Source organism: Cryptomeria japonica, chromosome 2, assembly GCF_030272615.1.
Source record: "Cryptomeria japonica chromosome 2, Sugi_1.0, whole genome shotgun sequence".
Classification (NCBI taxonomy): Eukaryota; Viridiplantae; Streptophyta; class Pinopsida; order Cupressales; family Cupressaceae; genus Cryptomeria; species Cryptomeria japonica.
In genome coordinates, this window is record NC_081406.1 from 100,891,540 (window position 1) to 100,915,581 (window position 24,042).

The following is a 24,042-nucleotide window of genomic DNA, read 5'->3' on the forward strand; positions in this document are numbered from 1 at the left end:
TTATGGCCAACATCTCCCTGTCATAGATAGAATAGCTCCTCTCAACACCTCGGAGCTTCCTACTCTCGAATGCAATGGGATGTTTCTCCTGCATCAATACTGCCCCTATCCCATCACCTGAAGCATCACACTGAAGTTCAAATGGCTTCGTGAAATCTGGTAGAGCTAAAACCGGACAAGATGACATCACTTGTTTGAAGTGGTCAAAACATCGTTGTGCTGCTTCTGTCCATACAAAGGCTCCCTTTTTAGTGAGGTCTGTCAAAGGTGTTGCCGTCTGTGAAAACCCCTTAACAAACCTCCTGTAAAACCCGCATAAACCAAAGAACCCCTTAAGCTGTGTGAGGTTCGTGGGAGTAGGCCAATCTACTATAGCTCTAATCTTTTCAGGGTCTACTTGAACTCCATCTGCACTAATAATATGCCCAAGGTATAGTAATTCTGTCATACCAAACTCACACTGACTCCTTGGCATATAAAGACTCTCTCTCTAAGATAGATAATACCTCCTCCAGATGCTGTGAATGTTCCTCCCAGGTCTTACTGAAGACCAAGATGTCATCAAAGAAGATCAAAACAAATCTCCTCAACTGCTCCCTGAATACCTGGTTCATACAACTCTGAAATGTAGCGGGTGCATTGGTTAGTCCAAACGGCATAACCATAAACTCAAAGTGGCCATAGTGGCATCGGAAGGCTGTTTTCTCAATGTCCTCTGCTCTCATCCTGATCTGATGGTATCCGGATCGCAAATCAATTTTGGTGAAGAAACATGCCCCATGCAACTCATCAATCAGCTCATCAATCCTAGGAATGGGATACCTATTTTTTATTGTTTTCTTATTCAATGCCCTATAATCGATGCACATGCGCATTGTCCCATCCTTCTTCTTTACCAGAACTACAACTGAAGCAAAGGGGCTTTTGCTAGGCCTGATGTGCCCCATTTCCAACAATTCCTTAATTGCCTTCTCTATCTCATCTTTATGTTTCTTAGGATGACGATAGGGAGTGATCATCACTGGTTTGGCTCCCTCCTCGAGCTCAATAACATGCTCTGCACCCCTGTCAGGAGGAACCCCATGCGGGATATCACTGAATACCTTGGCATGTCTGTCAAGAATCTCCTGTATATCTGGTGGATGACTCTTCACTCGAGGCTCTGGTGAAGTTGGCATAACTAAGCACTCTGTTGCCCACTCTATGTCATTATGTCGAAAAAGTTTCTCCATTCTCCTCAAAGAGACTACCCTGCAACTCCCATCTGAAAGTCCCCTGAGTACAACAGTCCTACCCTCATGCTGAAACCTCATTTCCAACTTCGCTAGGTTGAAAGTGAACTCAACCAGCGATGCCATCCATGTCATACCGAGGATGACGTCGTAATCTCCCATGTCCACAACATAGAAATCATCCTCCAACTCATAGCCATCTCCAAATCTAATGTGAAGATTTGAAACCTTCTGAGTACATAATAGCTTTTGGCCATTAGCCACCATGACTCTAAAACCATCATGCTCCTCTGTCTGTAAACCTCTCCTGGCTACCAACTGTGTATCTATAAAGTTATGTGTAGCCCCAGTGTCAATGAGAGATATCACTTTCTGCCCCTGGATAGTACCCCTGACCTTAAACGTGATTGCCTTTTGGGCCCCTGTCAAGCGTGCCAACGATCTATCATCCTTAGGAATGCTGCTCTCCTCTATCGTGTTACCCTCATCTGAATCGGAGTGCTGATCCTCCCCCTCTGACTCTGACTCCTCTACTGAAAAATACTCCATTTGATTTGCCTTAGCCTTGAGAGGGCATTTATGAGATAAGTCCCAAGGCTCTCTACACTGGAAGCATAGTTTCTTCTTTCGTAGTTCATTAAAGGTTTCACTGTCTAGTCCTTTTGATCCTTCTTTGGGTTTGTTATACTCTTTCTGAAATGGTTTTTTGTCTTTGTCCTTGCGGTAGGGAGAATCTGTTGAATGGTATTTTCCTTTGTATACCGAAGGGGCTAAATCTCGTGCCTTTTTAGTTGCTTCTGCTAAGGTGAGTGGATCATGTCCCTTCACCCAACCACGTAACGGATCAGCAAGCCCATCACAAAATAACACCACCAATCTCCTAGGAGAGATATCAGTAACAAGTACAGACAAACGCTGAAACTCGGCGATGTAAGCATCCACTGAACCTGACTGTTTTAACTGTGCTAGCTCCTTGAAATGTAACTTGGGATCCCTAGTGTCAAATCTCTCGATCAATCTTTCTGTGAATTCCTCATAGGATGTAATCTGATTATGCCCCAGAGTCACCATGCCATGATGCCACCATTCATGCGCAACGCCGTCCAAATGCATAGCCGCATACTTGATAGCCTCATCCTCAGGCATAGGATTTAGCTGCAAGTATGTATCTATCTTCTGCACCCAAGCTCGTGCAGTCATCTTCCCTGAAGCATCATAATAAGGCAAGGAAAGTTTTCCAACTTTCTTTCTTAGCTCAAAATTCTGATTCCTCCCTCCTGCTCTAGGCATATGTCTCATCCTCAAGTCCATATAATCTCTGAGGGAAATATCTGCCTGAAACTCGGGTCCACTGGCCTCCCAGTCCCTCCTGAACTGACCCTGTAACTCAGTAATCTGCGGTTCATTCACTGGTTGAACCGGATCCCTAGGTGGGAAGGTGGGTAGAAGAGGTCTCGAGCTCGCTGTTCGAGCTGGGCGTGCAACGTGTCTAAAGTTATCCGCCTCATTCCCATTGTTGCCATGTCCATTATTACCATTAATATTATTCTCAGGGCCATTGTTGTTGCCACGACCTCCATTATTATCATCTCCCCTATTGTTATCGTTTCCCCCATTGTTATTGTTTCCATTGTTGGCATCACCTGGATTAATATTGATGCCCATCTGTCTAGCCATAAGCTGCAACATCATGTCCATTCGCCTATTCTGCTCCTGCTGCATACGCTGCCCCTGCTCTAACGTACCCAGCAACTGTCTGAACATCACCTCCCCCTGATCTGGAACGATATTCCTCTCATCTCGGTCACCCATACTGCTGTCCTGATCAAAGAATATTTCCTCTATGTCTGTATGACTGGATTCTATGTCCACCTGCACGGATGAACTAGACTGCTCACTCTGACTATCCGGATTTCTATTTTGTCTGGCCCTGGTATTGCGAAAATTATAATGCCCCTGTCGCATGCTCAATCATACATTCTGGACCTGTTTTATTTCTGCAATATGTTTTGGTGAAAGTTTCCCACAAGATGGCAGAATCTTCTGCTCTGATACCACTGTAATGGACACCCCCTGTTCGGTACTAAATTTATGTCCTTTCTACTTAGTGTAATTTTGTCAAACAGTTGGCGTGCAAGCTGACTACTGGATTTTTTTTGGTTCTTGATTTGCTAGAGGATAAATTTGGTAAACTGGTATTTATTGTAAAGCTTTCAAGTTTATTCAATATAAAAATAACCAGACATATCAAATGCCAAAAGCAAGAGGATTAATGCTGATGATATTTATTTAATTCCAACTCCAAGCATACAAATCAGATTTGAAGAATATTACAGACCATATGATAATAAACAAATTCAAACCTGGACTCCACAAGTATAGAACCTGCTGAAAACACTGTTCACGCACTGTAGCTGCACTATTCACGGCACTGTAGCATTTTTACTATTCACGCAGCACTGTAGCAAAACACTGTTCACGCGGTACTGTAGCAAAAACACTGTTCACGCGGTACTGTAGCAAATCACTATTCACGCGGTACTGTAGCAAATCACTATTCACGCGGTACTGTAGCAAAAACACTATTTTCAAATCTGCACTTTCAAACCCCTGTAAAAACATCATGCGAGAGCACCAAATGAAGCCCAATGTGTTTCCTGAATGAAAACACCATTAATCCTCCTGACTGTGTCTTTCAACAGCGAAGAGAATGCTAGCAAAGAGGGATTCCGTCCTCCAAGCCCAATAATCAGATTTCTACGAAATCCAACAGCATCACATTAATTCATCCCAGCATATCCCAAAAGAGAGCTCTCAACCTCCATTTATATCTTCTTCCTGGATGCAAACACTTCATTTTCTCAATGTGGGATAATACATTTTAGAATAAAATATTATTTCCCACAATATACACATTAAAGGGAACTTTTAATATTTTAAACATTACTTTATATTCCCAACCTTATAATATAACGATAAAGTTAAATATTTAATTTAACTTTACACTTTATCGTTAAATATTAAAACCTTGTTGATAATCCCTTTAAATCATTGTCGCCTTCAAATATTTTCTACTGATAATTATGCCAACCAGGGAAACACTAAAAATTCCAAGTCACTGCTTGGAGACTAACTTACTATAAATAGTAAGTGTCTAGAAACCTTGTCAAAGCAGCACCGATTGGCCTGAAACTGAAAACACCTAGGCCAAAATACCTCAGGATCCCACCAATGTCCTTGTTAGCCTTCGGGATCGTGTCAGAATAGGCTAACGACACCCCATATCATGTTGCGCTAAAAAGGGGACATTACACTTTGAGTTTGCAAAGTAGAAGTAGAAATTGTAAAAATCTGATCACCCTTACTCCTATGTGGCAAAGTACATGATACATGTACTTCATCTTCATTGCAACCCCATAATTTTAATATTTCAGCCCTGTACTTCAAGTTCTTTTCCACCTTTCGGCACCTTTGCCTCAAACAAGAAGGAAGTGAGTGTTAGTTCTAGTAATGCTGCCAAACCATTCAACATTACACATGTGACACTTCCACTTTCTAGTGCCCCCAGGTGTCCCAAGCTTTGTTGGTAGCTTAGATGCAATTTTTTTTAAAGGTGATTTTGGATCAAAGGGGCCCTTGGCTCATTTTTTGAGGATTTCAGAAGGGCAGCTGAAATTTCCACTCCCAACAGAACTTGCTTTAGTTTGACTATTAGCTTGAACTCCCACTCCTTTTGTGCTAGGTTCATCAGATGATTCATTTTCATTATGAATTTCTACTTGAACCTCTTGATCCTCATCTTCACTCATGCTATAAGAGCTCATTGTGATAATGATGCTGCAAAAAATCAGAAAAAATGAAGTTGAACATTCATAAAATTAAATTAAATTTCAATGAACATTGAAAATAAAAAAATAAAAAAATGAACATGCTCATTGCTGCTGCAAAAAATCAGAAGTTTGAAACAAGTCAAACAATAGGAATTTGGTAATGAAAATAAAAAAATCCAAACACACCCCTAAATTGGAATGAACAACAGGGTTATAGGAATGAAACGTCTCTTTTTTCCAAGAAACGTCCTAGAGATGTGGTGCAGAGTGTGGTGGTGGTGGAAGGGTGGTAGAGGGATTTCCCAAGTGTCCCCTCGTCTTGGTGACATCACTGTCTCCGAAACGACTCATTTTGCAAGGGGACACGTCCCCGTGGAACACTTTAAAACCTCGTTTGCTTAAAAATAATAAATTAAAAAAATTAAAGCAATGACTATTCTATTTTAATCGATTGATTTCGTTCACAATTTAGGAAAGTGTATCTATATATATATATATCCTTTTGTTGGATGGTTAATTACGACTCATAGAGGGAGTTAAAACAATCAAGTAGAGACAGTGGTGTCACTTGATGAGGACATAAGTTAATAGCAATCAAGAGGGGAGTTAATCAATCAAGTAGAGGCAAAGGTGACACCTAATTGCCATCAATGATGAGTAGAGGTGGCAAATAGTTGCCTTAATCAAGGATGACACATGTCATTAATAGCTACCTAGGATGGAACATATTATCTAAGTAATCTTCAATAAAGTATATGCTATAAAATATTACACCAACCACTTTATCATAACTTATGATGTGGTATATCCATGCAATCCTACTTTTTATAATAGAAGGCCAAAATGGAATAGCTATCAAATGTTTAGAAAATATATATTTATACACGTAGATGGGTAATGTACCCTATCTATCACTAATCATTCAAATGCTGAAGTGATAATTGTTAAATTGTGTGTAGTGTGTACCATCCGTATCTTGTCTCTCTATCTTTACTATTTCATGTTGGTGTGTACGAAATGAATGCTATAAAATGCCAATTGAGTGATTATTGGTTGAATCTTAATCACAATCATTTTCAAAGGAGTTAAGTAGATCTAGAGGAATAAGGAATTTTGTTCTAGCATATATCTTGCCTAGAGGAGTGCAAATGTAAACTAGACTTAGTAACTGCTAATCTCACGTTGCTCTCTAGGACGGAAATGGAATCCAGATTTGATTGTCAAAATACTGGGTTCCTTTCCTTGTCAGTGCCTTCAATCTGTATTTTATTTGCATTATTTTGTGGCTTGCATGATGATGTAGCATGTTAGATTTTCTGTTAGCTTCCGTGTTCTGTAAAAAATATGATGGAAATCTAGTAAGCTGAACTTGCAAATGTGGACGAGTTAAAGTCATAAAATTTTCATAGTCCATGATATTAGTTTGAAGTTTTTGGATTTGACTGTGTATGCATTTTTTCTTAACATTTCAAATCACACTCCATGGTCCATCATCAGGATCAGGATGTGATTTGATAATTTTAGTATTACTTTTTTTTTGCGAGCATTTCATTATCTTGCTTGAACTTTCAGTTATAGGCAATTGATATTTTTTGCAATATATTGTTTTCTTGTTGCATATACACAGATATGCATGCAGACTTATTCACAATCTTATGCTGTATTATATTCTTAGATATTCTATTATATTTTAGCTCAGGTACTTTGAATTATTCTTTTTTATTTTTTATTTCCATTTTCATTTTGTAATTTTAAACCAAAAAAGGGTTGACTACTCCTTTTCATGCTACCCTGTGTCAATCCCACTCCCCCGCTCGTTTGCTCTCTTTAGCTAGTGTATTTTACTTATGTCATTCACCATTAAAATACTCTTCTCTTTCTATCTACATTCTGATGATGGATCATGAAGTGTGATCTGAAAAGTTGATGGAAAAATGCTTACACAGTCAAATTTAGAAGCTTCAAGCTAATACAGATGAGATAATGAAGACAAAGGATTCACTTTGGAGAATCTCACAAGTGTGAGAAAACTTTAGTGAAATGTGGGCTTCAAATCACCTAAATTCCACAACTTCAATGACAATTATAGTCCTAGGCCACTTGTGCACAAAAGCAGTCTGAATCTTGAAGAATTCAGTCCCTGAGAACACTAACAAGACCTCTCTTACAAGTTGAATCAATCTATACAATATCCATTGCTCACTATAAACTCATTTTTGACATTCACTCTAGCAACTTAGATCTTCAGCAATTCATACAATCCTATGTTTCTGAGCTTTTCATATAGATCAACATGTTGATAAAAACCCATAAGGAACACCAAAAGGCATTGGAAGTCAAAAGCTTGAGCAGTTGGAAGTGTTTGGGTCACATTTGGGCTGTTTCAGAAGTTGTGATGAAACCACTACTTGTCAGCAGGGTGATTGCAAAACTGTTGCTTGACAAAACTGCTACTCAGTCCTATATGATATTGCTTCTTCCTCTGACAAAACCTGTATTAAATTTCCAGCTGTTGCAAATTGGTGGTTTTGCTCAAAGTTTTCAAAACCTCCATTTCTCTGCCATTTTCTCTCTCTTCCTTGTTCAACATGCCTTCTGAATTTGAGTTATCCTGCCACGAGGTTTGGGATAACAAACTGATCCATTTTTCAGATTGTTCTGTTCTATGCATTTAGTCGGGAAGAGGTGGGCTTTTAAGATTGAGAAGTAATTGCATGCTGCAGGATTTCTATGGCTTATATGACCGCTGAGAACAGTGTGGAGGACCTAGAGGAAATGGAAAAATGCCATGTTTCTCTCTCCTCCTACCCTTCAGTGAAAGGATCTTGAAATGTTATAAACCCACCATGGATGAAGTTCTGACTGGACGAGTTTGTGTGCTAACTGGAGGTAAGAACAAAAGGGGGCTCACTATAGTGCTCAATGCTACTAGTTTGGGAGAGGATTTAATTGATTATGTTCATAGGCTTATAAGGAGCCCAAATTTGAGTTTCTGGCTTAAAAAATACATTGAGGGTGGTATGAAAATTGACAAAGATACTGACCGAAGATGGTGGAGATGGTGGACGGCATATGTAGGACTCTGAGCAGACTTTGAGCACGAGAAACATCCATGGCATTTCCGATAACCATTATTTGATTGCTCTCATAGCTGTTTCTGGAAGCTCATTTAGGAATAACATGAATCTGTTAGTTCCTGACTTTTTATAGCAGAGCCGATCATGAGAAAATGGGAGGTATGATCAATGGTAAAAGTGTAATACCTTCAGGCATGTGTTGATGCCGTTGCCTTCAGCCTGGGGATGACCCTACCTGTTGCAACTGCACCTGTGTCTGACTCTGAGGACAATGACAATCCCGGACTCAGGCTGATCATTTTAATGTGGATTGAAGTTACTACCATGGAGAAGGATGGTTTATTTTTGTTTATATGTCTATAACTATACTGCTATAGCAGAAGATGCTATTGTAAAACTGAGTCCTATAATGTACATCTTTGATAGCTGATTCTTTGCCATAGCAGCAGCAGCTTAAAAATGTCTTCTCCAGCTCTAGTGAATTCTTTTAACTTTTTATGTAAACATGAAAGTTATACTTATTTTATCGTTTGGCTTGAAGAGAATTTTAGTACAAGATTATTCATTGAGTGTGGGTGATCTCATAGAGATTCTCATTGGTGAGAGAATGAGTCGTACTGGTTGTTTCTTTTCTTATGAATGGTTGCTTGCAGCTGACTGGTTGATTGAGTACTTTACAGTTCAAGCTGGAAGAATGAGAGATTAAAAGATAACAAGAGTGCAGGAGAGAGTGAGAGTATCCTTATTTTGCTGCTGTTCTCTGTTAAATTCTAGTGATTGATTGTCTGATAAAATTGAAGAATAGAAGAATGGGAATGTTTCATGTGGATGTATCAGTTTTCTGGAAAGGTTAGTATTTAGCTCATACATGAATTTCTAGTTAATGTATGGAAAAGTTATGTCAGTTTCCTGGTTGATTTCATTTTCAATTCTTAAATTTGTGGGAATAAGAAAGATTTACACTCCCCAGGGTTGCGAGTATCAGTAAATACCATTTGGATGCTGGCATCTTGCTAATTGTTTTACATCTATGGCCTCTTGACCTTAGTTATTTAGCTCTAAGAACAGCAGAATACCTTTCCTATCAAAAATTTGAAGTCCTTTGCATCCCTGGTAATTTAACTTACTAATGCTTGAGAAATTGCATAGAGAATAGATTTGTAGCCTGATTTTTCTTTTCCAAAAGACAAATGCCTTTTCCTCTTGAACTGTAAAAGAAGTGCAAAATCAATAGCTTGCTATCATGATTTGTTTTGAATATGAGGAGTAGTTTGGTTCCGGGGCCACAAAAATTTGAAGTTCTATTTGTTTTTGTACTGTTAACTTTTAAATTTTAATGGTTAGGAAAATACAATTTCAGTAACTTTTAACATGGATTTGTTCAAGTGTCTAGAGTCTAGACTGTTTTAGAGAAGACCTTTCCTGTTGTAAAGTTCTGTGTCTTTAGGACCGTGCTTTTAAATGATTAAAAAAGTACAATATCAGTAGTTGTTTGCAATGATATTTTTACTTTGTGGTTCTGCGAGCTATTTAAAAGCAAAAGATCTTCCCACCCAAATTCTGAACTTCTTTGCATATCTCATTTTGTACTTTCCAAGGCTTTTGGAAAATGCACATTCAACAACCTTTAAGCATGGTTTTTTGATTCTGTGTTAGATTTGATGCAGAGGATCTCTTTGTTCATATTTTTATTCTTTGTATCTTGTGAAAATACTGCTGCATCTCAAGAATAAGGAATGCATTTTCTCATTCTTTCATGCAGGGTATTGTCAAACTTTGCATTGTCGTTCTCAATCATATCAATTTTGACTGGCATAACGACTCTGTATAATACGGGGCTTACCTATGGAGGTCCAGTGACTATGGTATATGGATGGCTTATTGCTGGTTTTTTTACTATGTTTGTGGGTCTTTCCATGGCCGAAATTTGCTCTTCTTATCCTACATCTGGAGGCCTTTATTACTGGAGTGCCATGCTTGCTGGAAAGAACTGGGGTCCCTTTGCCTCATGGATAACAGGCTGGTAAGACATTTAAAACCTTTTAAATTATGATATTGAACTTTCCTTTCTTAATAATTTGCCATATGTGAAATATTTTTGATGGTAGTGTTTATTGCATTGTACAAAAGAGACTAAGTTTAAGATGAAAGCAAGTGGTTGTTGCCATTCTTTACTAAGATGATTTTTTTTTCACGTATTTTTGTTTTGCATATTAATAGTTGCAATCTATTTTGGAGTTAAGTCTACCAGCCTCAAAAAGAACACATGATTGCAAGACTAAGAACCAGCTCACATGAGCCACACAACAAAAATGGAAGATGAACACTCTCTATAAAGCATAGTAACTTAAATGAAGTAGACAATGACATTCTTCCTTTTAACCTTGACGTATATAATGAATTTAGGGCAAGTTATATACATACTTGCAGTCATAACCTAGACTCTAGTAAATTAAATCTTGAATAAAGACAACAAAACACAACTTCGGGAGTTTATTTTAAAACTAAACATTCTTAGAAATAATGTTTGAAGCAAGTCAACACATTATGGTAAGTTCTACAAACCATTTTTGGCTGTCATTAAATATTATCCTATCTTAACTTGATGTGAACAGTTTTTCTGTCTTTAATTAAAAAAGGGAACTGACTCCAGCTAGTATATATGGTACACAACTCAAATGGCAGGCACAATGACCACATGTCTCTTAGATCGATAATTTAGAATTCTGTAACAAAAAATGAACACATACTCATATGCAGAGGATCAAATTTAGATGGTAGGGCTGGCCTTTATGATGTAATCTTTCTTTTAATATGATTTGGTAATAACAAGTCCTAATTCCTTTATTTTCAAAAACAGTTATGGTTAGTCAGATAAACTGTTAAATGAGAGTCAGCTATTGATTTGCACCCTTGTTTTGAAGAATTATTTTTGCAGTTGGTTTCTGTTCAGAGGATTGAAATATTTACAACAACGACCTTTAGAAGCCTTTTAAATTCCTGAACTTATTCATACGAGCTTCCCTGGATATAACCAAAACAAACTTTATGATTGGCACGATGTGAGTTATATTCCCAAGTGCAATTGAAGTTTGAGATATCCATAGACCTGTCAGTTTGAATGACAAATCTAATTGCAAGAAGGATATTTTAAAATTATTGTGAGAGGATAAATTATTTAAAATTTAAAATAGCTACCAGGGTATAAATTTTACAGTAAATATTGTTTCACAATAATGTTGCATAAAATTTTTCATGGATAAATGTTCAAAGAATATTACATTTAGTAGGAAAATCTGATACCTTTTAACACTTCAATTTTTTGTGTGCCTTGCAGGTTTAACATAGTTGGTCAGGTTGGTCAAAACATTCTCTTCCATACAGAAAAATAAATTCAAACTTGATATTAGGAACTGAAACTATTTTAAGTTGCATTTTTTGCTTGTATATTTAGTGTTTATTGTAGCAATATACATGGGTTACATGCTATGGTAGGTTTCCAAATGTTTGGTTATTGTTACCTTATAAAAGACTCATTTTTTTGATATATTTATCATTGCTAAGGTTGTTTATTTCAGTGGGCAGTTACTACAAGTATAGATTTCTCTCTTGCACAACTGCTTCAAGTGATTATCCTTCTCAGTACAGGAGGCAAGCATGGTGGTGGATACAATGCCTCCAAGTATGTTGTCATAGGTTTTCATGGGGGGATTCTTTTCTCTCATGCAATTCTTAATAGTCTTCCGGTTACATGGTTATCTTTGTTTGGGACACTATCTGCTGCATGGAATGTTTTAGGTAAGCATCAGCATATCGAGGATCACTGGTCTGAAAATATATTCTGAAGTTTATCTATACAAATTCAATTTTTTAGGACTAAATTTCTTTTTTCTTTTCAGGTGTTTTTGTTCTTATGATTCTTATACCTACTGTTGCTCCTAAGAAGGCTAGTGCTGAATTTGTCTTTGAACACTTCAATACTGATAATGGAGTTGGAATTCATAGTAAGCCTTATATTTTTGTTTTAGGACTCCTCATGAGTCAGTACACTTTAAGTGGATATGATGCTTCTGCTCACATGGTAAGATTTTTGTTTTGGTACTGCTTTTTATTGTTTTCTCACATAACATCAAATGAGAAACAATTCATATTAATGAATTTGAAAGCTCCTAAGTATGTTAGTTTTTTTGCATCTGTTATATTGTATACCACTGCCAAATTGCAAAATAAATAGGCATCATAGTGATATAAAATCAATAACTTGTTCTTAAGAAGAAGCTTAATCTGAAAACATAATATAAGCATTATAAAACACAATTAACAACTCACAGATTTAACAAAAACTCTAGATAAAAATGCTCCTCCTTAGAATGCTCATTGATTTAATTATCACTGGCCATGCAAGCCTCAAACAAGATTTTGGTGAAAAACTGATACATTCTTGATCTAGTTTCAAAATAAGATTTAACTTCATTAGATTAGGGCACCATCTCTCTCAAAGCAACTATTGAACTACTAACAGCGTTACAATTTCTGGAAGATTCTTGATTCAAACCTACGGTAGCAATATATAATGATAGAGACCATTCTTCTACCAATAGTCAGTATTACTGTTGCAGTTTTTTTTTTTTTTTTAAATTTCTACCATTAACTATATTTATATTCAGTTTATGCTCCAAGGTGTGAATTTTCCTATTAATTTCTGTGGAAAAGTGAGCCATACACAGATCAGAGGCCTGTAAGAGCATTGTTTTCCTTCTTGGCTAGGCAGGGATAGCAAATCATTTTAGAATTCTGTCATGTCACCACTTTGCACCTTCTTATTGCCCATTAATCTTGAAGATTTCTGCATATACCATTGTGCAATGTTTTGATTTCTTTTCAGTTGGCATGAGGAAATGTAATCTCTCATTGACTAGTACTTTTCCATCATGCTTCTTTGAATTACTGTAATATGCAAAAATATATCAGTATTTTCTGCATTCTTCTTCCAAATATGCATCCACGACAAACTATACATTTGATGAGAATCAAACGCTACACCCTTGATGCCTTTTACTATGTTGAAGCAATGCAGAAAATTTCCTCAAGGGTAGAAAAATGAATTTAGGCATTTGCTTCCCCAACTAGAACAAAATTTCTACATACATTTATCTCAAAGATGTGGGCATTGGATGTACAAAAGTGTTTGTGTCTGAATGCATCTGAACATTGACAGGAAGTACATGTTTATGTGTGGAATAGTTGTTTGGAAGCCTTTGTTTCAAGTCATTAAATGGACTTCCCAATGAATAGTGCAGTTTTTTTGTGTGCATAAGAGCTCCATCCCCTCTGTGGGGTGCTATTTCACCTGATAACAGGAACGGATATTTTGTTGCCAAAAATCACTCATTATTTCCTCTGATAAAATTTCAATCAACTAATTTTTTTTTTTGAAATTTAAAAGTATATAAAAATGATGAATACACCAGATTTAGTTGCTATATTATTTGCTATGGAGTATTACCTGTTTCATGAGGATGACTGTTTGTTACTTCTTTCTTGTTGTCTACATTTAGTCAGAGGAAACTAAAGGTGCAGATAAGAATGGTCCATATGGAATTATAAGTGCTATTGTCATATCCATTATTGTGGGATGGGGCTACATACTTGGTATTACATTTGCAGTTACTGATATCTCCAGCATTTTGAGCAAGGACAATGATGCTGGTGGTTATGCAATTGCTGAAATTTTCTATCAGTCATTTAAGAGCAGATATGGCAATGGTACTGGGGGCATAATTTGTCTTGGAGTTGTTGCTGTAGCCATTTACTTCTGTGGCTTGAGCTCAGTCACAAGTAATTCAAGGTACAATCCAGTGATTTTTGTTTTGTTAAATTCAATTGATTACTGGCAGAAAGCTCTGATTATTTCATGTCCTTGCGGTTTTATCTTTCCAATGATGCCTAAATTTGGGGTTCTTTAGAATAGAAATTTAGTTGAAAAGAAGAATAATCTAACAGCTGTATCTAATTATTTGTCCCAGAATGACATATGCATTTTCAAGAGATGGAGCAATGCCACTTTCGAAAGTCTGGCATAATGTAAATAAGAACGAGGTGCCCTTGAATGCTGTTTGGCTTTCAGCCATTATTTCATTTTGCATGGCACTAACTGTAAGTACATAAATTTTAATGATATATTTTGCTTTAAGTGAGTGAGTTCTGTAGTATTGCATTTTCATTTATTAGTCAATCAGAGTTCAGTACATAGCTGTTGTTGCATCATCCTCAAAATAGTGTTGCAGTTGGGTATCTTGACAAACAAATTCCCCAGTTTTTTAGAAATAACGCATAAGGGTTGTTCTCTGCTTTGGAAAACACCAATTCCAATAACTCTTTTTTACTAGTTCATTCTTTCCTTCTATCGATACAGTTAATCAAACCGATGCACCAACTCATCCAGAAATTTTGGGAATCTTTATTCTAACTCAGGAAACAAAGAGACCTGCATTAAATATTGAGCAGGACAAATTCTATCATTACAGATTAGGCTAGTTGGACTAGTTGTTTCTTTTTTCATGCAGTGACCATAAACATCAGAAAATCACTGCATTAAATCCCTTGTGAATTTTTGTGGCAAGGTCACTAGGAAACTCTAATACAAGAACAAGGATCCTATGCCCATATCCACATCTTCTGATGACTACATTTATATATAATAGAGCAGTATCCTTAATCATGTATTCCTGTGCCACGATTTTTCATATTGCTAATTGTTTACAAATACTCTGCCCATACAAGCATCAACATGAGATCAATACAAGCTCTTGCGAGCACAAGAATGAAACTAATATTAACTCCTTTTGAGCAACCACTCTAGTAACCACCTATGGAAGACCAAGAGTCACAACTTAGAAATCCACTTATTTAGAAACTACCTCCACACTAGAAGCCAGTTATGGAAGACCGAGAGTCACAATATAGAATTCCATATTAGATGTCCCTTTTTGGGATTTTAACTTGGGTCTCCACAATGAGAACTCAATTCTTTAAAGTTTAACCAATTAAGCTCAACCTCTTAGACACCGTTCCATAATTTGAAACAAAATCCTTGTCCTTGTATCCATAATGCCATGTCTCCAAGTGACCATGTTTTGCAGGGATTCTATAGGAGTTAACCCCTTCATGGAGTACTTTGAGAAAAAAGCACTCAATTCCTTTCCTATAAAGCCAAGGCAGTAGAAATGTTATGTTGATGATACTAATTTGTGCTGGCACAATGGTTGAGACATATTGAGTTATTTTATTCCCCCTTAAACAACATAATGGACAGTATTAGGTTTACAAAAGAAATTGAGTGTGATAGAAAGTTACCCTTCATTGATATTCTTCCTCTTAAAAAACATTTTGGATCTATCTCACACTAGGCATTCAGAAAAACAACACAAACCGACCTCTGTCTTTATGGCTCTTCCCGCTATCAACTGGTCCAAAAAGTGGGTGTTTTAAAAACTCTAGCTACAAGGGCCTTTAGAGTCTGTGATGGAAGAACACATTGACAAGAGATCTCATTTGACTAAGATTTTCATCATTCATGAGTGCAAGTACAAACACATTTTTAAAGTGTTTAAACAAGTTAAAAGGTATAATGAGATTCACAAAAGTGATGGTGATGAGATAGACGCCCCTATGGCCTTCCTTTTGTAATGAACAAGTAATCTATCCAAGACCTTAATGCCTATATGCTAATCACAAAACTAGGAAAATAAACAAAGAATTTCTTTATTCAATATAATTGAGACAAGCTACAAAGAGTAACATACAAATAAATAGGCCTCTTGAATGCATGAATCAAAGATATGACATGTCCAAGAGGTGAGTTAACTTAGTCTAATTGAGAGAAAGATGGCCTTAACTAAAGAGAGATGGCACCTAACTACCATCAATCTTGAGTTGATCAGGTAGTGGTAGCACTTGTGTACCTCAAGTCAAGGTCAGCACACACCATTATTAGCTACTTAGGTGAGAATAATTAAATGTCTCAATTTTCCTAAGTAAACTCATTAAATAGGAGCAATATTACACTTAGGATAGAACATATTCAAGGTAAATAAAATATTAAACCAACACATTTCCATAAGTGCAACTTAGGAGAAATGAGAAGAGAAAGAGGTCTTGGCAACTAGGCCATGTTAGGTGCCCATGTAAAATGATGATCCCTTTGAAAAGGAGAAAAATTGTAGGGCAAAACTTCCCCCAAGAAAAAATCAAGAGAAAAGGTATAAGTGATCCCCCCCTCAAAAGTGAGGAGGATAAAATTCCACGCGAGGAAAAAATCCATCCTAGAATAGAGAGAAGAAGAGAGACCATGCTACTCTTCCTCAATGTGTGGTTTCTTGCACCCATGGTAGATTCTTGACATTGAAAGTTGAAGATGGTCTAAGAACATTTCTCCCCTCGGAAAGACAAAAATCCAAGGAGATATGTAGGATATCTTCCCATTCCCCAAAGGAATATGAGGGAATAAAACTCTGAATATATGATGTTCTTGGAAGCTACTTAAGTTTGTCCATGTTGGCGTTGAGAGGTGTCATAATCAAATTAGGAGTCCTAGTACTAACTAAAAAAATTGACAAATCGGAACCTTGTGGAAATGGGTGTAGAACAACATTGAAAGACAAAGATGAATCCTCCAAATGTTGCTCAAAAATCTCCAAGCCTTTGCCAAATTGTGACAAATATTGGTAAGATGAATCAGTGACTATGCAAGATTCAAGTATATTAACCACGGATGTATATTGCTCACCATAGTTAAGACAACTGGATTGATGAGAATTTGGTACTCTTGCTGAAAGTGTCAACGTGAATTATGATTCAAACGGATATGTGGACTTGTGAAGATCTGTAGAATTTGTCACTATAGAAGTAGATGTAGGCGGAGAAAGAACATGATGGTCTAATGTGCCATTGTCAATCTTTAAATGAAAAATTATGCACTTTCACAAAAAGTTACACCCAAAAATGTTATTGCGGCCTGAATGGAGCCCCAAAAGTTTCCAAAATGAGAATTGTTCAATGTCATGTGTAAAAATATGCATATTTTGGAAAATCCACACACCAAAATGAAAAACTTGTTTACACCATTGTGGAGCTCTTTAAAAATTATCCCAAGTTAAAAATAATTGCTCAAGAAATGGAGCTAATATGACTTAGAACAAAGCCTTTGAAGTTAAATTATCAATTTCAAAATTATATTGGAGAGGGATCAGGTTAGGAGGGAAGGGATGCTGATGTCAGCATGTCACATGATGATATCATTAAATCATAGTTCCAGGACTCACTGAGTCCTGGCGAGTCCCGAGCCGAGTGATCCTAGCTGAGTCTCAGGGACTTGGGACTCTTCAGGACTCGCTCTAGGCAAGGCTCACTAGAAATTGGTCTTTTTGCCGAGTCCTGCCGAGTTTTTGCCAAGTCCCGAGTCGGGTCAGCCTTGCCGAGTCCACGCCGAGTCCAAGTCTTGTTTCTATGCATTAAACAGAGTATTCTAAGCATGATGAAATGTTCCTTGATGCCACAAAACATTCAGATATTAGAATTGTACTTGAAAGCCACAAATTTCAACATCAAACCACCATTTTAGGTGCAAAACTGCCGGGCAAACAACTATTTTGGTGAAAATATTCTATGGGCCAACTAGTGGAGGTGCCATTGGTGGTAGGAGAGTAGAGTGGAAGTTGTGTGGCAGACATTGTTGGTTGTAGGTGAAAGGTGCCAATGGTGTTGGGGATGTGGTTGCTGCGAACTTTGCCAAGTGGGTATTATGCAGGCATAAGCCTTCATATATCGCATGATTACTTTTTTAAGTTTTTGTGCAAACCTATCATTCGTACTATCAAGGAGAAGAAAAAAACTTGAGAGCAAGCATAAGCTCTTTGATTTTGATGATTTGATAGTCGATTTGTTGGTTCTTGGCCTTTTGAATGCGATGGCAGGGTTGGATTTGACTCAAAATCCTTGAAAGGACCATGTACCCTCCACATTTGGCATGCACTTGCCAACTTCAAAACCCTTGTAGATCTAGCCTCCAATGCTCAATTTGGATACATCAAAGGGAAAAATTAACTTTCTTGGATGCCACTGACTCAATTTTTCCACATATTTCCCAAAGCAACTTGCAATACTAAACCACAAAAAAGAAACCCCCCAAAATTGGTATTATAATCAAGTTTTTCTGATTCTCAAGATCACCATTTGATGCAAGAGAAGAGCATACCCAAATTTTTAAAAGAGCAACCATTATCTCTAATCCTAGAAATGGACTAACTTTAGGACATCATAGCTTTGATGTTAGAATTTGTTATGAACAACAAGTCTACCCAAGGCCTTAATACCTATAAGCCAATCACAAAACCAGAAAAATGAACAAAGAATTTTTATATTCAATATTATGGAGACAAGTTACAATTAGTATCATACAAATATATAGGCCTTTTGGATGCATGAATCAAGAAGATGACATGTCTAAGAGGTATGAGTTAACTCTCAATCACACTAAATTAAGAGGCGAGTTAACTCAGTTTAACTAAGACAAACATGGCCTTAATTAAATAGAGGTGACACCTAATTACCATCAATCTTGAGTTAATAAGGTAGTGAGGGCATTTGTGTACCTCAAGTCAAGGTGAACACATGTCAATGTTTGCTACTTAAGTATAAATACTTGAATATCTTCATTATCCTAAGTAATCTTAATAAATAGGAGCTATATCACACTTAAAATAGAACATGTCGAAGTTGAATAAAATATTGCACCGTCTTCCATATATCAGAAAGTTAGAAAAGACAACAAGATAACTTTTAAACCACACAAGAAAGCCAAGAATATGATTTTTTCCATTAAATATTGGAGAGAACCACTTCTTTAACTCCATTGTTTACAAAATTGATTTTCTTGTGCTATCTTCTACATTGGCAAAACATGTTACTCTATAGGATCAATGAACATAAGCAGATATCAACTGTGCATGCATTAGTAATTGGCACTAGCAGAGCATTCTTTTAGCACAAAGCACGACGTTTTCTTAGAAGCCGCCAAAGCCTTGTTGAAGGAAGACAATCATTGCAATATAAAATTAAGGAAATTTGTTTTATGTAACAAGCAGCCACATCATCTCAATAGAGATGGTGGGGTTTACGTAAGGCATGGCACCCATAGACTTACACACAAATGGACCTTGGTTTATTTTATACTTCTTGTGTCCTATCCTCATTGTTGGTTGTTTTCTTATTGTTGTGCCGTTTATATTGTTAATGTTTTCTTCTGCTGAGGTCTTTTCACCTCCTTGAGCACTTCATAGTTCTCTCTCTCTTAGTCGTAATTGATCTCTCTTCTCCTTTGTCACTTTTTTGACTTTTTTTTTTTCTTTTTCATTACTGTTCTTATCCTTTGCTTCCACCATTAGAAAATTGTTTTCCTTTTTGTTTACATCTTGAACCTCCCTCCCGTGACCTTTAATAAATTTTATTTCATAATTTTTAATTATCTTTTTATGCCAATTTAATATTTTATTTACACTCTATTACTGTGTTTTAATTTTAAAACTCTTTTGCACAACTTGTAACTTTTTCTTCTACTTCAAATAATGCTGTCCAAATTTAATTTATTTTATTTCCTTTTTTTCCTAACAATCCTTATTTTATTCCATTTAAGTTTACATTTTTAGTTATTTGTCTTTTTAGTTTATTGTTTAATTTATTTTTGTCTGTGTTAGCCTAACTCAAAATCTCTCCTTTTACTTGGCATCTAGATAACTACTTGTGTTAATCTAGCAATCCTCGTACCTTTTGTCACTTGTTTCTAATCTTGATGATGAATCATGGAGTGTGATTCAATGTTTACTTTTTGATACAAACTTTAACAAAGAACTCTTCTAAGTAGTTTTAACTCTAAGTAGTTTTAACTCTATCTATGTTGATGTCATCGTGCATGTATTACAATATTAATTAGGATGACTAAACCATGTATAAAGATAAGTCAATTTACCCCTTTGCAAAGGCATAACAACAAAGTTATCTTTTTCGTGGAATACAACTAACATTAGTGCAATGTAAGCATGATTCTTACAACCTGATAACTGCTATTTCCCATGGATCAACTAAGACTCAATACCCCACTTTCACATTATAATACTTGGCATGCTGGGATGATCTACCACTTGAACTTTTGGTCGCTTTGTGGTTAAAGGTTTGGCTTGTTTTCTTCCAGCAAATGCCTTCCCCTACTCACCCTCAATCCACATTTATGGGGTCCTAGAGCGGCTTGATGACATGCTATTTTCCATGTGCTGGATGGGACTTAAACAGTGAACCGAAGACTTTCCCATGACTATGCTCAGCATGCTGGGGTGCTCTAGCATTTGAGTTACAGTACCTTTGTGTTTTGGACTGTGGAGCGCTCTTCCAACAACTGCCTCCTTAAGCCACATTTGTTTGCTTTGGGACCTTATGCCTTGCTAGATTTTTATAGATTAGCTAGGATTTGAATGTGGACCTCTCATTTGGTGTTGGTTGCTCTGCCAATTATCTACTTATCCCTTTGTGGTCTGCAGCGTGCATTGTTTCCTTCCAAAGCCACTGGCCTACTCCCCCTCCTTCCCATGCTTTAAAGATAATACATCTAGGCTTGTGGTCCTAGTTTGTTATGTATAAAGATGAGTCAATCTACCCATTTCCAAAGGCTTGACAGAAAATTTCTTTCTGTAGTGGATTACAGTGCCATGTGACTGTGATTCTAGTAACCCCACGATTGTTATTTTCCATGGATCATTTAGGAGTTAGGACTCAATGCTGAGATGTTTGCATAATTATGCTCATCACGCCGAGATGCACTACACCTTTAGCTGTTGACCTATTTGTAGTTAAAGGTGTGGCTTGTTTTCTGCCAACAACTGTCATCCCCTACCCTGGACCCACCCTCAAGTGACATTTCTGGGCTTGAGGTACTAGACTGGCTCTGATCCTATGATAGGTTCCATGGACTGGCTGGACATGACTTGAACCTAGGATCCTCCCATGACTATGCTTGATGAGGTCAGCAGTTTTGTGGCTTGGAGCGTGGATTTCTCTTCCAATACCTTCTGTCAGGCCACACTTGTTTGCTTGAGGCCCTTAATTTGACTCTGCCGCCTTGCTAAGTTTGTGTAGATTAGCCACACCTCCCATTCAGTGCTTGGTTGCTTTATCACTCAGCTACTTGACCCTTTGTGTTCAACCACTTGTAGCTATCACTTATGGTTCAGGGTGGGGCTTGTTTTCTTCCCATAATAACTGTCCTTTGTGAGAAACTTTATTGTTTCACTGTTGACATGACATTATCCAACCTAAACAGCAGCAAATTTGCTTGCAACGTCAATGGATCTGTTTAGGAGATCAGAAAAGTGTGTTTGATTAAGCCTTTACTGCAATAACTGTTTTGCCTTCCATGATGCTCTTTGACTGCAACAAACTTTGTTACTATACCATTTTTAGTTCCCCTGCTTGATGCTAATCTGAATAGGTGGCTTTCAAGTGAAAGTCTACCAACACAAATATAGAGAACTTTGTGTCAAAGACCTTTTACCCTGAATCTTAATACACTTTGATATGGCCTATGGTTACATATGAAATATGGCACTAAGTTCTTTCAAAAGTATCTATCAAATTTATCTTTCAGAAAACCCACCATTACTGATCTGCACCGCTGAACCAAGGATGCGTTGCTATATAGGACAACTTCAGAATAGAAGGATCTATAAGCTATAATATGAAAGGCAATGTGCAGAATAATAACATGAAAAGATTTATAGTTATACACGTACGAATAGAAGAAAGATGTAGCATTAGAACTCTCCCATTAATCATAAATAAGTAGTACTTGGATTACAATCGGCAAGGAAATCAGATTGAGAAACTCGGTATTGTATCAATTCTGAGAAAAACTGAGGCTCATTTCTAATGCAAGAAAATTGGTCAGAGCCTCATGATATCACCTGAGAAGGTAGATATATGCATTCATGAATTTGCATCCAGATTAATTACAAATAGGGGAAGTGTACCAGTACTGGTTATAGCTAACTTCGCACACCCACAGATCCTAAATGGTGCGTCAGATTTTGATGATTTTTTGTTGTTGTCTCTATGTGCAACTTAACTGCTTATAGCCAGGTTCTGGCTTTTGGGTAGTAACGACACATGCGGTGGGATCAGTTATGCGCACAAGGGTCAAAAAGTACACATTTCAAAGTGTTGCTTGATACCTACTTAAAGATGTTCCAGTAACGGTCCACTCAAAATTGCCAGTACTTGTGGACAAATTTCCCAGTAGTTGTGCACAAATATCTCACTAGTGGTGCACACATGGGTCAATTATAAAGAAAAAAGCTAAAAAGTGATCGGCTATTGATACATGTGAAACTTATTAATGAGCTTTTCATTATCATTGTTTTGGCTTCTTTAAAATTAGTAATTAGGAGGTTGGGTGAACAAGCAGTGATTGATTATTAGAATATGATCAACTACTGGTGCTTTTTTCCTACATTCCATCTTCTGTAACTGTTGTAGGTGACCAAATGTGCAAGCACGCAAGGTATTTTGCCTGATTCAATGCACACACTGCTGGCTGAGGTACAGCTGACTAAAAGCGCTGATTTTGAGTGTGCACAATAGTCCTTGCGTGCGTTCATATCTTTTGTCCCTACTTAAGAAGCAACAGTTCCCTGCTCAGTATGTTCGCACTTTAAAGCGCACTTTAGAGTTCGTTGGACTTAATTTGTTCAAGAGACGTTACATTTTTCTTTAATCATCCTTTGAGTTTTAAACTAGCAATATGAAAAAGTGCTAAGATAATAAAACATTACTAATGAATTGGGAGTTCTCAAGGGGCAAGTTAAAAATATGTGTTCAAATTGAAAGTATTTGTATCTATTTCATATGCACGTTTTCATTCGTTTAAGACATTTTCTTAGGGACACTATGAGATGCTTCAGAAGTAAACATCTGACCATGCAAGAAATAACGAGTTTCAATATATGTTCCTAACTTCTTTCCTTACGTTGTTTTTTGATGAAAGCTTGTCTTAACTTCCTTTTTTGCAGTCTCTCGTCAGCCTAGTTGCATTCCAGGCTATGGTCTCAATTGCAACAATTGGTCTGTACATTGCATATGCCTTACCTACTCTGTTCCGTGTCACACTTGCACGCAGAACTTTTGTGCAAGGCCCTTTCAATCTTGGCAAGTTCAGTCTGTTTGTAGGCTGGGTAGCTGTTTTATGGGTTGCGACCATTACTGTCCTATTTTCTCTCCCTGTAGAATATCCGATTACAAAAGACACCCTCAACTATACCCCTGTAGCAGTTGGGGGATTATTTGTGTTAGTTTGTGGGAGTTGGCTTATCCATGCAAGGCACTGGTTCAAGGGACCTGTGGCAAATATAAAAATGTAAGAAGGATAATTACAAATTGTATTGATTCTAAGTTATGTCTTTGGCTGTATGATAGTGTTTAATTTTGGCACTTATTGTTTGATCGTGAGCTGAAACTAGTATGTTTTATTCACATCCTAGTCTCTGTATAAATGAATTAATGAATGCTCTTGAGCTTTGTAATGGTATATGCAGGACTATTTTCTGTTTTTTATCCTTCTTAATTCTTTAAAAATATAATAGATTCAATACCGTGCTTATATATGAATGGAATGGTTGTCAAAGACGAAAAACTCATTTTATATATTTTTTTTTAATGGAGAGACATTGTAATATCCTACCATTCTTGGTGCTCAATGTGATTCTCACTATCCAATTTGACATACAGAAGATAGGATTTTTACTTCTATTCTCCACTCCCCAAAAGGAGCACACTTCTATAAAAAAATTCTTTCGAATCTTA

The 24,042-nt window shown here is 36.9% G+C and overlaps 1 protein-coding gene across 3 annotated transcripts in view; it reads left to right on the plus strand.

The window, feature by feature from the left end:
• LOC131054251 (amino-acid permease BAT1 homolog) overlaps positions 1 to 23,791 on the plus strand; it is a 35,684-nt gene extending 11,893 nt beyond the window's left edge. For all 3 annotated transcript variants that reach the window (XM_057988722.2, XM_057988723.2, XM_057988721.2), the window contains 7 exons: positions 9,902 to 10,162; positions 11,477 to 11,495; positions 11,718 to 11,937; positions 12,039 to 12,220; positions 13,698 to 13,987; positions 14,166 to 14,295; positions 23,253 to 23,791. In XM_057988722.2, coding sequence (XP_057844705.1) covers positions 9,902 to 10,162; positions 11,477 to 11,495; positions 11,718 to 11,937; positions 12,039 to 12,220; positions 13,698 to 13,987; positions 14,166 to 14,295; positions 23,253 to 23,600 — 1,450 coding nt within the window. In that variant the 3' untranslated portion in view covers positions 23,601 to 23,791. The remainder of the gene's footprint in view (positions 1 to 9,901; positions 10,163 to 11,476; positions 11,496 to 11,717; positions 11,938 to 12,038; positions 12,221 to 13,697; positions 13,988 to 14,165; positions 14,296 to 23,252) is intronic.
• The last annotated feature ends 251 nt before the right edge of the window (positions 23,792 to 24,042 follow it).